This window comes from Argiope bruennichi, chromosome 2, assembly GCF_947563725.1.
Source record: "Argiope bruennichi chromosome 2, qqArgBrue1.1, whole genome shotgun sequence".
NCBI classification, from domain to species: domain Eukaryota; kingdom Metazoa; phylum Arthropoda; class Arachnida; order Araneae; family Araneidae; genus Argiope; species Argiope bruennichi.
The window spans coordinates 21838419-21855940 of NC_079152.1; the positions used below are offsets into that span (position 1 = coordinate 21838419).

Below are 17522 nucleotides of genomic sequence, written 5' to 3' on the forward strand. Positions count from 1 at the left end.
TCCCTATTTTAGGTTTAATCTCCATATTTAATTATAATTTTGGTGTCACCAATAAAGATTGTTAGGGGACAATATGGAATCTTAGGCATATCATTGACGTGTAGGTTGAAAAGTATTGTTACAAACCTGTAGTTTTGCTTCCCAGTATGACTAGTGTCATCGTAAGAAAGACAGGATGTACGATCTGTCCTGTGCGTGCTGAGCGTCAATGAACTCAGAGCTCGGCGACTAACTTGGCGACCATTTGGCAACTTGGCGATGAATTTGGCGACTTTGATGACAAAATGGATCCTAGTGGAAAGTTCGAGAAGTTTCACGACCCATCCAGTAGGAACCGAGTTACACCCAGAGACGTCCTGATTGGTCTGGAAGATTCTAGACCCGCCCCCGAAAATCTAAAATTCAGGCACTGTCAAGCTGCGAAAAGTGGTATAAGTGAGGTCGTGTGAGAAGTAGCGAGTCGGCAGCTAAAGCGAGAAGTTCAACCGTTGGAGAGACGGTAGAGCGAAACTCCCAGGAACCCCTCTCCTGCTGGATTCTGTCTATCCGCTTCGTGTGCTACTGTCTACTGAAGTGTGCTACTGTCGTCTACTGTGTTCGTCTCTGTTGTACTTAGTTGTCGTCTGTGTACTCGTCGTCTTTGTGCTATCCAGTCTTCGTGTAAATAAACGTCATTGTTTTTTTTCTACTTCCGCCTGCTGATTGAGCGTTCTCCACACCATATCAATTCCACTTTCCAAACGAACCCGGAAATTTCGTAGCAGTATAGAATTCTAAACTCTCAAAGGGATATCTCTCCTGACAGGCTTAGTAGAAGTAATAATACCTTTTATTTGTGCGAGATACGAGTATATAATTTTAATTATTTGAGACGAAAAACCAAGAAGAGAGGTACTTGGAGATCATGGCATTCTGTTAAATTTTATGAAAGGTGTGGAAGTGTCTAGAGTAGGGCCAACCAGTAGTTTTAGATTTGAGTTTGAAAAACCCACGGTTTGATTTGGTCCTAGAAGTTTGATTTAAATTCAACAAATGCAGGTATGTCTTTACTGGAAGCTGGACAACATTCGGGTTTTGCCTAGAATAAAACTCCGGCAGCCAGCGAGGCAAGCAAAATGCCGATATATTTTTCACATCGATCTTTCAATGTTTGGATTTTTCTGGTTGAAGAAGTGGAGCCTCAAGATAGAGCCATAGCCTCCTTCTTCCAATTCATATTTCTCTTCCAAGCCACATATGAACCAATAGAATATTTAATTTATAAAATATTGAAATAAAATTTAACTAAGAATCATTATGTAAACAATATCGAAAGCATATTTCAAGCTAAAAATATTTTCTGAATATTCTTTTCCTGCAAATGTTAAAGAATAAGAAAGAAGATGGCTTTGTAAATACTTTCACGATCACATTAGGAATCGCAACTTTTATTTTAAAACGCTTGGTATAATCTCAAAAATGTATTTTATAAACCATCTAAAAATACAATGTATCATTTGCATTTGTCTTTGCTTTTGGATAATAGATGGCGATACCTTATTAGGTACGCATCCCATGGTGCCCTGCGATTGTTATTATAATAAGATGAGACGCTGTTCTGTTTGGTGTGCGTACGTTAATATCTTGTCTTCCGTGTTTGTGTTTGTTTTGTGTGAAATGTAATCATTAAAGAAATGTTCCCGAAAACATACGTCCTCTTGTTTCCACTAAACGGATCATAAGGATCTCCATTCCACCACAGCAAGAAATAATTTGAAATATAAAATATAATGAATGCAAACTAAAGTAAACTTACAAAAAACATTGATAAAAAATGTTGGTAAACAATATTAAATGACACTGAAACGAAATCATGATTTCATAACGGTGATCATGAATCATCACCTTCATTTCCACGTTTTTCAAGTTCCACATTTCCTGCTTCTAGTCTTGAAACATCCACATCTCCGGATTCAGCGGCAGAAGAATCTATCATCAGCTGCAGCAGATCGTTTTTCCTAGCCTGAAACAAATAAAACTATCATGTCAAGGGAGGCGAAACTTAAAATAACTGAATAACTGAGGGCATTTTAAAAATTGTTTCAAAATTTTAATTAAAAATTTTGTTATAAATTTTAATATTTGTTTTTCCCCGAGAATGTTTGTTGCAGATAGTCTTTGGTCTACAGTGGATCTTCTGAAAAATGAATTTGACATTCCTGCAATAAATAGTTGCGTTTTCGAATGATGGTGTTCACATGTTCGCAAATATGCATACAGTCAACTCTTTGCAGAAAAGATTTAAAATTCTGTACAGATCTTTAATTTTTATGGTAAATAATTGCACTTAACTTTATCAATGTAATAATTTGCACATTCGATACAGATGGATATAAGCAGCATAGAAACAAAATATCCAAAACGTTGTCCAAAATTTCATAGAAATCTTTAAATTTGTTGAAGAAGCTTATACCAAATTTCATTCATTTACCTTCTTGCAATTTTGTGTTATTGTTTTGAAAGATCGATAGCAAACCCTAATTCCAAAAAAGGGTTTTTTTTTTTTTTTTAAAGAAAAGTAAGTTACAAATTTGTTTCTATGAAAAAATTACACCTAGAATAGAAATACATGGTATTAAAAAAAAAACGACGGTACTGAGAGACCTCTGTAGCTCGAGCTATCAGCCGCAAAGCCACCAAATTTTGTATGGATGACATGGGGAAAAGGAATCCGCGAGAAAAAAACTTTTAGTTCGAAAAGTTGCCGATAGGGGGAATGTGGCGCTTTTGATCTAAATGTTAAGTTTAACTGCACGATAAAATTTTAAAAAGCTACAGTAAACAGATAAATGAATAACAAAGAAAAAAAATTTCCACAAATTTGCTTTATTCGAAAAATTAACTTCTGTAAATAGTTACAAATTTAAAAAAAAGAAGAAGAGGTTCTATTCGACTTCCTTTTTATTCTTTGTTCTTTCATTTTATTCAGTAGAATCGCTTTCACGGGGAAGACACCGGCTATATCCAATATGGCCTCCATTTTCTTGGACTAAGCATTGCATTCTGTGCACCGTATTCTCTACAGCTGAATTCAATATTTCAGGAGGCATGCTCATGACAATCCGTATTATGTTTTCCTTTAAAACTGATAAGTTCGAGACTCGACCAAGATATACCTTCGATTTTAAATAACCCCACATAAAAAAGTCACATGGGGTTAGAGCCGGGGAGTGAGGTCATCATGCAACACGAAAACAGCGACTAATGACTCTTTCTTCTGTAAAGTGAGGGCGCAACAGTTGCTGTACAGATGTACCAATATGTGTTGGTGCTCCATCCTGCATAAAGACAATTTCATCTAAGCATTGCCTTTGCTGAAGTTGTGGGATAACAAAACTACTCAGCATATCATGATAATTTTGAGCGTTTACGAAACAGCGTTACATATCATGATAATTTTGAGCGTTAGTGTGGTCCTGCTTGGTTAATAGTCTCAAAAAAAGCTTGGTCCGTTGATAAAATCTGCTGTAAAACCACACCAAACAGTTACTTTTTGAGAATGAAGTGGAATTTCTTGATATACATGGGGTTGTTCAGATGCCCAAATTCTAGAATTCTGAGTGTTTACAGTCCCATTAAAATAAAAATGGGCCTCGTCACTCCAGAGAAGTGTCCAAGGCCAAGCCTCGTCGACCCCCATCCTGACAAGAGATATCAAAGCAAAGGTTAATCGAAGATCCTAATCTGTAGGTTTTAATTCATGCAAAAGGCCAATTTTATATGGATAAAATTGAAGAATTTTTCTTAAAACTTTCCATACTGTTGAAGCAATAACATCCAGTTGTCGGGCAACTCCACGTGTGCTGCTATTATCAGCAGTGCTCGTCTGATTTTTTTCAACGATTGCAGTCGCAACATCTATGTCCTCTACTAGGCCGAGTTGCAAGAGAACCTGTTTTTTTTTTTTTTTTTTTCAAATTTTTTAATCATTGCTTTCACTGCATTAATTGATAGAGGTACTTTACGTAAATTGTTTCGACTTCTAAATTCGCGAAGAACGGCCGCTGCATTGGATTGATGAAGATAAAAGAGCTTCACAAGTAATGCACGCTGTACTAAAGTGAGACACATTTTACAAATCAACGATACTTGAAATGATTTTCAATACCTCGTTTCTTTTTTATAACTTAGAGTACTGGCGTTGGTGTCGACTATGTAATCGGGATTTTGCATTTTGCAATTTTTCCCTTTGTTTTATGTAAAATTTTAGTTGTCTTAAAGTGTAAAGCGCCACATTTTTCCTTATCGGAAACTTTTAGAACTAATTGTTTTGTTTTTTTGGTGGATTTCTTTTTCTCATGTCGTCAACAGTCCCCGTACAAAATTTGGTGGCTTTGGGGCTGATAGTTCAAGCTACAGAGGTCTCTGTAGCTTGAACTGTAGCTTGATGAGCTCTGTAGCTCGTCAGTTTTAAAAAATCCTATAGCAATAAAAACCTGCCTGGCTTGAAGGTTTCACAGTGAACGAGGAGAAAGATCCAGAATCAAAATATGAATGCTGTTTAATAGATGCGGGCTTTAAACAAAACTGGTGAGTATTAGTTTCTCGACTTTCTAGTATAATTGCACGATGCGTCTCATTTTGCATTAAGGTTCATAATCGTGTGAAAAGAATAGAGTGTGCATTTTGGGCATCTTTCCCGTTTATCGAATTAGTCCAATATTTTAAATACTGGATCAAAATATTAGTATAAAACTAAAGAAAGTTATTCCAATGTTTTGAGTTCGTTGTGAAGATGTTAGTATAAAATTAACGGAAGTGCTTTCAATATTTTGAATACATTGATAAAAAATGTTAGTATAAGGCTAATGGAAGTGGTCTCTCCAGAAGCTTCTTGCATACTCTCTAATAAAGATGCTATGCTACAAAACTATTATGCAAAACTATATTATCGAATGCATTAAGCAACTTTGAACTTCTCACAATCTAATGTGTATCGTATGAATTCAAGAAGTTCTAAAATCTTGAGCTACAAAAAAAATCCAGGTCTTATTTTCAGATGGTTGCAATACTTTCTCTTTGTACATATGTTTCGTATATCAAGATTTTTTTAAAAAAATTCTGCCTGGTTGGTAGCTTACCTCAGGATTACTCCTTCTCATTTCTACCACCTTCTTGATCCCCCTTCGCAGCATGGTGTGGGGGGGTCTTCCCTTGTTCAGAAGGGTTGCGATGAACTCTTGCACCCTCAAGCAAAGCTTCCGAAGAATTGGGAATGTCACTGCAAAAGAAAGTATTCTGTTACTGGGATAAGCTTACACCCTTAAAAGTGATTAGAAAATCAATATTTTAAGAATGCGGATAAAATGAAATTATTATATATCGGTTATTTCGTCAGGATTAATAGTTGGGCTAAATTCTAGAGACGGGTACCGCCACGTTTGGCGCCAAATTTTAAAGCTAAAGTTGCCAATATGGCAACCGCTCTACGCCTGCAATGTATGGCAACCCTGTGAAGAGAATGGGGTGATGTAATTATAAACTAATCAGGTATGAATTGACTTTGAATATCAACCAATTAGGTATAAGTGCAGCTTTTCGCGGGGAATTTCTAATTTCTACTGCTCCCCAAGTCTTGTAACGTATTTTTTCTTACTTTCTTCGATTTCTCTTGTGCTGGCAGCTTTTCGTGGGGAATTTCAAGATTTTCTCTTCAATTAATTGACGATTGGATTTATTCTGATTTCTTCTGCTTGTAAAGTATTTTTTTTTCTTACTTTCGTCGATTTTTCTTGTGGTGTAAAATGGCTGGTATGAATGTGACAAATGAGGAATCCCTTAAATTGAGGGGTTTTTTCGATTTCGAACGTTTGGTAGCGAAAGCGTGTGTTGAATGGTGCATGAAAGTGGATTTAATTGGCTGATGGAAGTGTGGTGAATGCGGTAAGGATATGGTATTAACAGAAAGGAAAGGTTTGTAGAAGAGAAGGGCATTATTGTAAATTAACGAAATTCACATCGTTAAATCGGGTGAGTTAAAAAAAAAATTGTATTGTTATTTTTGTGCATTTTTTTAAATTTAACATTGTTCAAATTGTGCTATTTTTAATTATTTCTTATATAATTATTCTTATTTTATAATTATAATATTCTAAATTCTAATATTCTATAATATTCTAAATATAAATATAATATTCTATTAAATATAATTATTCTTATTTTTGTTCTTTTTGTATACTTCATGCCAAATTTTTCTCCTGCCATCGCCCCAAGGACGCTATAATCTTCACAAAAAAAATCTCTTGAAAATAGTCATAATATTGAGAAATACAATTCTGAAGATTACAGCGTCCGCGGGGCTTGGCGAGAAAAATTTGGCAGGAAATCGCCAAATGGTACCCGTCTCTAAAACTGTACCAATAGTTGCTAAAAAGTATAATATTTTTAGTTATAAATTAAAATTAAAGTTCAATATTTTTTGTAACTTGGTCTTAATAGCTTCATAAACAAAATATTTTTAAATTTCAAATTTTGATATGCGTATAACTCACTCTATTTTAGAAGTCTTGCACTGCTCTGTTCTATGTATGTATCTTATAATTTTAAATGAGCAATTCTTATATGGCAGTTATTCTACCATTTAACTGATGACTTGTCTGCTTGTGTGTTGATTTTTAAATGCTATAAAGACTAAAAATTAGAAATGAATTAAAATTGAAAAGTTTTTATTTCTGGCATATGATAAAGCTGTTGTTTAAAGTATACTCTATTTTACATGAATGTCTTAACTGTGTAAAGGAAGGGAGGATTAAACATACTATTATTATCTGTTGAGACTCTACCTGAATTTCATTTCATTTCATTCAGTCGTTTCTCCGCTAATAAGATTCAAACATGTGGATTCGTAATGTGAAATAATCCACTCGTTGTTAATCTGACTCCATTTTATTCTCTCTCTCTCTTATTTAAAATTCTATTTACATGCTATATATATAGTTAGTTGCTTGCTTTGTATAGTTGCCATATACAAAAACATACATTGGTTTGGCGCACAATTAATTCTGGCGTTAGAGTTCTAAAAGCAAGTTACAGCTCTAGTATGATTAAAGTTAAAACTAGTTTTTAGCCAAGGGCGCTCGTAACATTATCTGAACTAAAATTTTGTACTTACATCCAATAAATACAATTGCGTCTCTGTAAGAAGCGGAGAAGATGAGCTTGGTGGCACGTAGTAAGCTTGATTTGGTATTTGTCTGTATGTCCGTCTGAATGCCGAACGCCGTTTTGGTAATGACATCCATGGTTAACCTCTGATAGACATCAAATATGTCGAATCCTTGTCCTTTCTTTGATTTTTCTTGCAAAACTTCCAACATGGTTTCAATAGACGACTTCATGCTCCCCGACATCTAAATAAATAAATTGGGCTAGATGGTAGAGAAAAGTTTTGGATCTAAGGCAAATATGACTTGATATTCTGTTTTCAGCCCACATTGTTACCTGTTTCATTTTGGTCGTCGTAAACGTTGGAGTAAGAATGCTCCTGACGTCTTTCCAAGCTTGTCCTGGCAGGATCAGGATGCTTTGAGAGCCCTCATCCTTCTTGGAGTATTTGTTCAGAGGGTGGAAGGACTGCAGAAATTAAATAAAACTCTAATAAATTCTATTTATTTCTCTTTAATAAATAAGATAAGATAAATGTATGTTATTTGTTTGGTAACTTTGAAATTGCAATGATTCATGTTTTTATCGCTGTGATTTAAAAAAAAAATTCTTTTAGATTTATTTAGAACTATCTACCTTTGGCGACCAATTGATTAGCCAGGAATACTGGTTGTATTTCATTTCAATTAAATCTCGTATGTATAATTTCCATTTTGTTCATTATTTTCACAAAAAAGAAGTATTTATCAACATCAAATTGCGATAGTTACTTTATATGTTGCATTTGTTATGTTTATTATGTAAAGGAAACTCCTCAGAAAAAGATCCGTGATGTCATTTACTGCCCAGACAATCTATCTTTTATACATTATCTTTCACTACATTTCAGCAACACTTTTTTATTCCTCATGCAATCAATGGATAAAAGAAATAGAATATTACTTCAAAAATAGAGAGAAAAACCTAGAAATATTTCTGATCATTAAAAACTTTTTTTTTCAATTTAAGTACAATTAATTTAAATTTTATTTAATGTCTGTGCATTCATTTAATTTAAATTTTGTTTAATCCTTCCATTACTGTGTCAGTAGTGGAAGGCCATGGAAACTCTACCCTGGCGGAACGGTTTCTGTTTTAAACGAAGGATGCAGAATCTTCGGTAATTATTCGTTTTCGATTCTACAACCCTCGTTTGAAACAGAAAATGGCGAGCTAAGACAGAATTTGTACTGCCTGTTGCGCCGGGTCAGTAGAGAAAGGGTTAATGTCATGTCATTAACCACCACGGAACTGTTCCGGCCGTCCTCAAAAGGATGTGAAGTGAAGAGTGGAAGAACACATTGCGCGGGGATAGAATTCACGAGTAATATGAGGGAGTCTCGACGTAGAGATTGTGTGCGTGTTTAGTAGGAGTTCTGAGAAGAACTCTGAGTCATTTTTAATAACCTGAAAGGTAATCCACAATTGTAAATTATATATTTCATATTCAATCATGTGTATATACCATCAATAATAAACTCTTGAAGGAAAATGTGAAAGTATTCCTGTCTGGTGTGTACAGTTATTACAGTTAACATCCAAAAAAATCGCTCCGAGACGTTCTTCCACGTATATTGGAATATTCAATTCCGAATCTCGAAACATTGCGGTGCCAAATTTGGAAACTCAGGTCAAGTGATCAGCCCTGCACTTGACCTAGCAATACACACTTAAATACACAAATATTCTTCTTCGTTATCGGTAAAGATTTAATAAATAAAACTCTTACCTCTCTGTTGATAAATTTATTAAAATCCTTGATGAATATGTTTTTCAGAATGTATGGATCGGTCACCAATAACACGGGCTTCATACCATAGAAATAGCTGAAAAGAGCAAAAATTCTCTTTTAAAGCCAAATTAAATTAAAAAAGACGAAGAAAATGCACAGTCTTGAAAAATACGTGAATACTTACCCAAGCACTCTTCCATATTTCTTGACCCATTCTTCGTGGCATTTCAGAGGCCCCTAAAAATGAAAGCGGAAAAAAATCATATTTTTGTTTATACTTCATTTCGTATAATTCCAATGAATTTTATCATGGATAAGTAATATCACAGTGCTGCTTTTGGCGTTTTATAAACAATCTGGAATTCGGAAAATTTATTAACAATAGTATTTTCACGCAAGATGTTAAAAAGAAGGAATTAGTCGTTTCTGGTAACCAGTTCGTTTGCCGTGAATATTGACTGCGTTTAATATCAATTAAATTCTTTATAAATAGCTTGATGTTCATGATTCTCTGATCAATGAATTGTTAAGCTTCATGTTGCTATAGCAATTAAAACCAGTGGAAGTGGTCTCCCAAAAACTTTCTCGCATACACTTTAACAAAGGTGTCATACCAGAGAATGCCTTTCAAGCACTGACGTACTATAGTTCCAAAATATTAAACCTTTGACGTGGATTTAGTATTATTACTGAATCTATCGTGTCATCATTGGCGAGTTTTTTGGCGATTAAGTCCTAATATGTGGTTAATAACATCCAAAAATCTAATCTATATTTTTTCCCATCGTTATAATCGTTTTTCCCATCGATTGAAACAAAACATTGTTAAAAAGCTACACTTGTAGTCACAAAATCCCCCACCAAATTCAATATATTCAGCTCACTGCTTTTCTGAGTTTTTGCGTTTATGTTTCTAAAAGTACAGATCGACCGACGGTTCTCTTTGGAATTGGCTCAAAATTTGACAGGATTTTGCACTATAGATTTTAAATATCGAATTTTGTCTAACCAGCTCTCTTCGTTTTGTAATTGTGTTAACTTATATACGAATCGCCGGGTAGACGGATTTCCTCTGGACGGATTTTGCTCACAATTCGATAGAAATCTTCAAATTCGGTGTAAAGACCAAATTTCATCTATCTAGCTCAAGACGTTTTTGAATTATCTTTGCCACAGACTGACGGACAGACAAAAGAACATTTTCCAAAAATCTGTTTTTCGAACTGCAAAAGGTCTAAAACGTGGAGATTCAAAATCTCGAATTCGAATTTTTTTACGTTTACTATACTTACTCTATACTATGTATACTAAAAAGTAAAAAGGTTATTTTAATAATTTTATGCATTTTCTATTTATTATGATAAAAGAACCTTCCTAATAGAGTCAAGTTCCATGATTTAATATTGCCATTATAAATGTAATTATCCATCTTGCAACTTTCTCAGTACTGCAATTTCACTTTCTTATTCTTCACTATATGTCTTCCATAACTAGTTGATTCGCCAAAATTAATGATTGATAAAAATTTCAATTAAATATTTTGCATCTTGATCTTAATGACTTCGGTGACGAAATATTTTTAACATTGAAATTTTTATAGGCGAGTAAATCATATTATTTTAGAAATTTTATATCATTGTAATAGTTGTGCTATGTATTTCTCTAATTTTCAGTCCATATTTTGATACAACCAATTATATCAAAAGAAAGCGCAAAAGGATTTAACATTCATTAGTTTTTAAGTTAAATGCTAATTACAGCAAAATTTCAAAACTTTTATTAAAAGCATATCTTATACTGAAATCCTCTCAACATAGAAAAATAAATGGAATTTCCATGTCTTGATCATCCACAATAGAAATAAAGGCAGAATGAAATATTACAATATAAAACGATATTACAATGAAAACGATTTAATTTCATTTCAACAATGAAATATATTTATGTGAATTATGGTTAAAATATTCCACTCACATATCGATTCTTTTTAATTAACTATTTGTGCTTTATCTGGTCCCAACTTTGTCTATTTACATTAACAAGTTTGTCTATTGGACATTCTAACTTTTGTCTATTTTCTTCTAGTTATAGCAAATTTTCCATATAGACAATACCAGCCAATGTTAATGAGTTTATATGAAATATTCAAACCTGAGCTATCAGATGCGTGTCGAAGGATTGCATCTACGACATAAGCAAGAAAATGTGTTGGAATTGGCGTTCTAAGGTATCTCATTTTTGGATACTTAAAAGACCGCTCTTCCTACCATAAATTTTCTTGCTTCTTTTCGAATTCTGTATTTCTTAAAATATTCGTCAGTATATCTGATGTATCTTCATATTAGTTCAATTTATTCCTTTTCCCGGGGAATTCAGCCCTCCTATGACTGGCTTGAAGCAACCACTTCCTTGCTTACTACAAAAATCAGGCCTTGCATCCAATCTGAAATAATTAAGAATTGCCATTTTGTTTGGCTAATTATATTCTTCAACCTGCTGAATCCATGCAGAGAGCAATATCTGCTATCGCCAAATCCAGAAGAGATTCAATACCGTAAGTACCACGAAATAGTGCTTTAACAATATTTTGGGCATTTTATGTGATTGCCATTGACAAAAATGCGCCAATCTTAGTATTTAGAAAAGAAATGGATAGCTTTGTGATGAAGCTTATAAGCCAGACAACAGGACAAGAGTATTTACTTTTGTCTAGTGGTCTTGTTACTCGGCTGCGAACCACAAGGTCCCAGGTTCTATCCTCGCTCATAACAATCCGCTACATTGGTGACACCGGACGATGAACCTTCAACCTTCGTACAGCTGTTGTGGTGCCATCTACCCGCAGCAACACAAAGACGTCAGACTCACTTAACGCAACAGCAACCACTCACCCACACACGCTCGCCATAACGCTTGGCGCTACTCAAATGGTACAGGCGCAGTAAACTCAACAGCTACGATACATTACTACTCAACACTGCCATATCGTTCGACTCAATGGAGGGAGAGTACTATGGTGAAGCTTTTAAGCCAGATAACAGCTACGGGACACGAGTAATTACTTTTGTCTTGTGGTCTTGTTACTCGGCTGCGCACCACAAGGTCCCAGGTTCTATCATCGCTCATAACAATCCGCTACAACTTCATCGTCAAAACTCCCTGTTGGTGAGAGATCCAGTTTTCTATGGTGCCTTGAACGTTGTCACATGGAAACCATTAAAATTTCATTTTTTTTTCTTTTTTGATGCTGAATATAGATGAGTGGCACAAAGAGAAATCAAAAAGGTATGGCTTTTCAGAGATTTTTTAAAGAAAATGTCAGTCACATGGGAGGACATCAAGATGGTCCGAAAGTTGACTGAGAATTAATTGTAGAAATTTCTGTGTCTTCATAATCTCTTTCCAGAGTTTGCTTCTGCATTTATTTCTGATTTTCTGTTAAATCTTGTGGCAAATTGAGATGTGTGAGGATAGAACCTGGGACCTTGTGGTTCGCAGTCCAGTAGCATGACTACGATACAAAAGCAATTGCTCGAGTAGGTAGCGTTAAATTAGCCAGTTAATTGCGTAACTGTTAACTGGCTTATAAGCCATTCACCACAGACTCTCCCTCCGGTGAGTCGGAGGTGAGACGATATGGCTGTTGAGTGATGATATATTAGCTGTTGATTCTAATGCGCCTGTACTCATTTGAATAACGCCACGTGTTATGGCGAGCGTGTGTAGGTGAGTGGTTGCTGATGCCGTTTCTGCATCAAGTGAGTCTGACAACTTTGGGTTGCTGCGGCCTTTTTGTGTTGCTGCGTCAAGTGAATATGACGTCTTTGGGTTGCTGCGTCAAGTGAGTCTGACGACTTTGGTTTGCTGTGGGTAGATGGCACCACAACAGCTATACGAAGGTTGAAAGTTCGTCGTCCGAGGTCACCAATGTTGCGAATTGGCAGTGAGCGAGGATAGAACCTGGGACCTTGTAGTTCGCAGCCCTGTAACATGACCACGATACAAAAGCAGTTGTTCGGGTAGCGTAGCTGTTATAAGCTATTCACCACAATCTCAACAACAGTGGAGAATTATTGAACTCTAACTGTTTCATTCCGTTCCCGCTAATTTTTTGGTTTTCCTTCTAAAGCAATTTTTTTTTTCAAATAACAATACATGAAGGTGCCGTGCATCATGGCTGATTTTGAAATTCTGTAGTCAACCCTTTTTAAAAAGAAAGTTCTTTCTATTTGAAATAAAGAAAAATGTATTTCACCAGAGCAGAAATATTATTTTGCAGCGAATAACTATTATGAATTCCGTTTCACCCGCGAAGAATTAGGAAATTCGGTAGCCAGTCTATATAAAGAGCATTCGTTGGCATAGCACGGCGCAGTTTGGTTCTTGTGCCATCGAAAATCAAATTCTTATGCCAGTAGAATGGGGATTTATCTTTTACCGAAGAAACAAGAAGTTGGTACCTCATCATTCATTCCAAAACTAGAAAACAACTCTATTTCTCAAAGTTAAATTTCCTGTTAATATTTGGAAAATACGTGACTTCAGTACCAGTGTAGTCTTACCAGCACATAAGCTCATACCAGCCCATTACAGAGTTATATAATGAAATAATGAATGAGTGGACCACAACTACTATTGATGAAGAATTTGGATAACTGTAACTTTTTTTCTGATTTATCTCGCCTTATAATGTTTTATGTTATTTAATTACTCCTGTAGCCGGCGTCATGGCATAGGAGTAGCGCGTCTTCCCCGAGACCTGGGCGTCCTGGGTTCGAGTCCCGGTTCGGGCGTGGTTGTTCTTCAACTGTGTTCTATCTGTGAGGTGTGTGACTGGGCCCCACTGTAAAAAGGGGTTGTGCAAGCGAATGTGTGAATTTCATTTTCATATGAGTTAGAACTCAGACTTCTGCCCTCGCGGGCTCGGGGGTCTTTACCCTCAGAAGTTACTGCACCCCCTTTCCGTGGCAACGCGGACACATCATCATCAATTATTCCTGTATATGTTCTTCCTGTAATGTTTCCTAGTGATATTTGTTTTTAATAAGTATTTCATGAAAATATATCTTTGTATGTTAAGGTTGACCTAGATTCATTTTTAAATATACTATCTTCAAGTAAGGGAAAAAAAAAAAAAAAAAAAAAACTGGGTTTCTTTAGGATTTTAAATAATCATGTAATCATTTTTACCTTACGTGTAACTTTTTTTAATAATTAAAAAAATAATTACTTGGGTTTTTTGAAAATCTTATGGAAAGAAACGATATTTGCTTCTGTAGAAACAACATCGTTTTCAAAATAATCGATTTAGTTACATCATAAAAAACAAAAAAAAACCCTAATATTTTATTTTTAAATGATTTTTAGACAATCATTTCTTAACTTTTTTGGCAAATTCTTTTAAAAGATTGAAGTAGATTTCTATTAAAAATTGTCTAGAACTTATCAGTGATTTCGAAAACCGCTATAAAAAAGAACGCAGATTTGTGATGTCTGTAATTCAAAGCGGGATTTTTTCTCTTGCATACTTGATATTTCAATTCTTATCTCTTTCTATCTTTATATTGATAGATATAATTTCAACAACTTTTTTTTTCTCCACTTTCCAAACAATACTTTAAAGAATGCTTCTTTGATAAGTAATGTAATCAAAGCATAAAAGTGGATTCCACCAAGTGTAAGAAATCGAGATAAGTCACCTTATTATTTATTGTTACACGTGTTCTCTCAATTGATTTCTGTTTTAATTTTTAGAATGTCAATCAAATATTTATAGATCCTCAATGGATAAATTTTTTATCTAAAAGATCATGCATAGTGTTTTCTGAATGAATACGATATCAGTGTTTTGATTCTTTTAAGTAATCATCATCTAGAGCAAACTTTTCCAGCACCTGACCCCTTTTCCGTATCTTTCAGTGATACCAAAGTTGAGAAATTAATTATAATATACCATTAATAAATGATAAACAAAAAAATTAGATTAAACAAAGACTACTTATAAAGTTGATAGTATTATTTAAATAAAATCGACTTTTTTAATTGTTTTTTCTTTCTTGTATTCTCAAATTTGTTTTTGTACGAGATATCACATAAAAGAAAATGCATAAACATATTCTGAAGCCTTCGTAAATAATTATAATTTATATTATTTGCAAAAATTAATTTTTTTTTTTTTTGATAAATGAAATGTAAAAAATCAAGATGTATGAGAAAAATTATACGAAATCGCATAAAAAAAATAATTAATTTTCCAAACTAAGGAAAAATTAATTTACACACGGAAAAGTAGTTGAATATTTTATTTGTTTTTATACTGAATATTACACTTATAAAAATTTTAAAAAGTACTTATAAAATTATTTTTTCTATTGAAGTGATAAAATTGATGATGAGATCTGAACATATAAACATCTCGCAGTAATCATCTGGTGTGCCAATGATTGTTTATTTTTTATTCATATTATATATTTTGGAGGTTTTTTCCTTTTGTATATCGCTTTAAAAAAAGACACAATAAAAGCAGATTTAATTTTATATGAAGTACGAAAAAGCTTTGTAATTGGCAAAAAAAATCGATTTCGAGATCTTGATGTATATTGTAAATAGAATTCTTTCCGATCGCCTGAACTATAATGAGTCGCCAAATAGAATAACCGAATTTTGCCTTTGCGACTTGACGAACATTGACTGGCAACCTTTCACAATAGGAAACAAACTTTTCAAGATTTTTTCAGTCGGTGTGTGATCCCTTTGAATGCATGCGGATGGAAGAACATGCCCACTGGTAATATGAGTGTTGAAATTTTATTAATTTCTCGTTGGAATTTTGGAATCTCCGTGTTTTGGTGATTATGAATAATCTTAAAATAATAATTAAAAAAAAAATGCTACTCTGGAGTGCATCGTGAATGCAAATTAATTCTTACGGATATCAAATATTAATATTTAAAACTTTATGGAAATCTTGTTTGCAATGATAACTTTTAAAACTAATACATTATGAATATTGAAAGATATTTATTACTTTTTTGTAGAGTTCGAGAAGATTGCCAAAGATCAAATTCGGTTTGGGTCCTGGTATTCCCAGGTTCTGCCACACTGATAATTTCTTCCATCTCCACCTGAAAAACAAGGAAACATTAAAAAAAAACATATATATTTAGTTTTCATCTTATGTATTTGTAACAATAGGATAGTTCGTTGGGAATAAAACCTAATATATATTCTAAATTTATGTGAGAAGCAAAAATAATTCCTCTATTCTTTGAAATCAATCGGAAATTATGATGTGGGAAATAAAATTATATTTTCCTTCACTTCTCCATTATCGCCATTTATAGCTTTCTTAACAAATACTAATACAAGCGATTTTCGATATTGGCGACTATTTGGTGAATTGGCAACAAATTTGACGGCTAAAATAAAGATAAAAGGAAATGTAATTTTATAGCTCTGTTACTATTAATGTCGAGATCTATGGATTCTTCTAGAGTATTAATTATGGCATCACATCCTGGTGAAAACTATAAATATCTGAGGTGCTCGAACGAGTTAATCTCTCTCTGGGGTTTTATTCATAGTGCGAGCTCGTAAACTGTTAGACGCGAACAGCTATTGAAAGTGCATTTACTGTTATTTTAGTAGCGACTTGTCAACTTGTAGTATTAGTTTCTACATGTTTTGTTATTTGTGAATATCTTGGCGGTTTCTTGTTAAATATGCTTTTTTCCCCTGGAATATTTGTGGAATAAAGCAGTGTTTTCAATTATCCAGCTATTTGGAATGCATTCAGTGTATATCCACTGAATGATTTTCTTAATAACATATTATTTCTAGCGACGAAATTATTTCCTCTGCGATTTCTAGAGCTTACCCAAAATTGTTTAACTAATGTTAGTTCGATTCTGGCCACCGATTCCTATTCAAATTAGACCTCATTACTTCCATTTGCATGTAATTACATACTACTTCTACAATTTTTGAGAAAAATGGGGTAAACAAATTTCTCGCAAGATTGTAATATGTAAGGGCAAAATTCCAATGTCTTATCAATGTTGTAAGCAACCTTCGATGGCAAACAGCCTGTACGCACACGATATTTATAGCTTTCATTTGGTGACGCCAACCAACTTTGAATTAACTACTTCGTATCCAACCAAATGGAATAATTGTTTTAAATTATAGCAGTTATACTATATTAAGTTTATCCAAATCCGGTTGTTGAGGTTGGGATTGTGTCAAAGGTTATATTTTATGATATCTACCTCTAAAAACGAAAGGACCAAATAGAACAAGCAGCAATTAATGATTATCTGAATGCTATGAATTTTCAAGTGAAATAAAAACTGAAGAAATTTTCATGTTCAGAATGAAAGAATATTTTGTAATGTTTTTTCCTTGCAAAAAACGTACAATGAAAGTGTTTGTGCCCGTGTGCGTGTGTGTGTCTGTGCACGTGTGCGTGCGTGTGTGTGTTTATTTCTCTAGAAACCTGTTATTCATGGGAGACAGACAGCCATCAATCCTTTATCTGGATATCATGAATATGCACATGAAATTAAAATTGATGAAATTGAATCAGTGATTGGGAGGGAACTGTAGGAGG

At 34.0% G+C, this 17522-nt stretch overlaps 1 protein-coding gene across 1 annotated transcript in view; it reads right to left on the reverse strand.

The window, feature by feature from the left end:
- Positions 1-17522, reverse strand: part of LOC129961890 (cytochrome P450 3A21-like) — a 44727-nt gene that overhangs the window by 13692 nt on the left and 13513 nt on the right. The window contains exons 3-9 of the mRNA XM_056075510.1: positions 15942-16038; positions 9099-9151; positions 8912-9008; positions 7480-7611; positions 7151-7388; positions 5121-5260; positions 1885-2002 (exon numbers count right to left, since the gene is read on the reverse strand). Of these exons, the coding sequence (XP_055931485.1) occupies positions 1885-2002; positions 5121-5260; positions 7151-7388; positions 7480-7611; positions 8912-9008; positions 9099-9151; positions 15942-16038 (875 nt within the window). The remainder of the gene's footprint in view (positions 1-1884; positions 2003-5120; positions 5261-7150; positions 7389-7479; positions 7612-8911; positions 9009-9098; positions 9152-15941; positions 16039-17522) is intronic.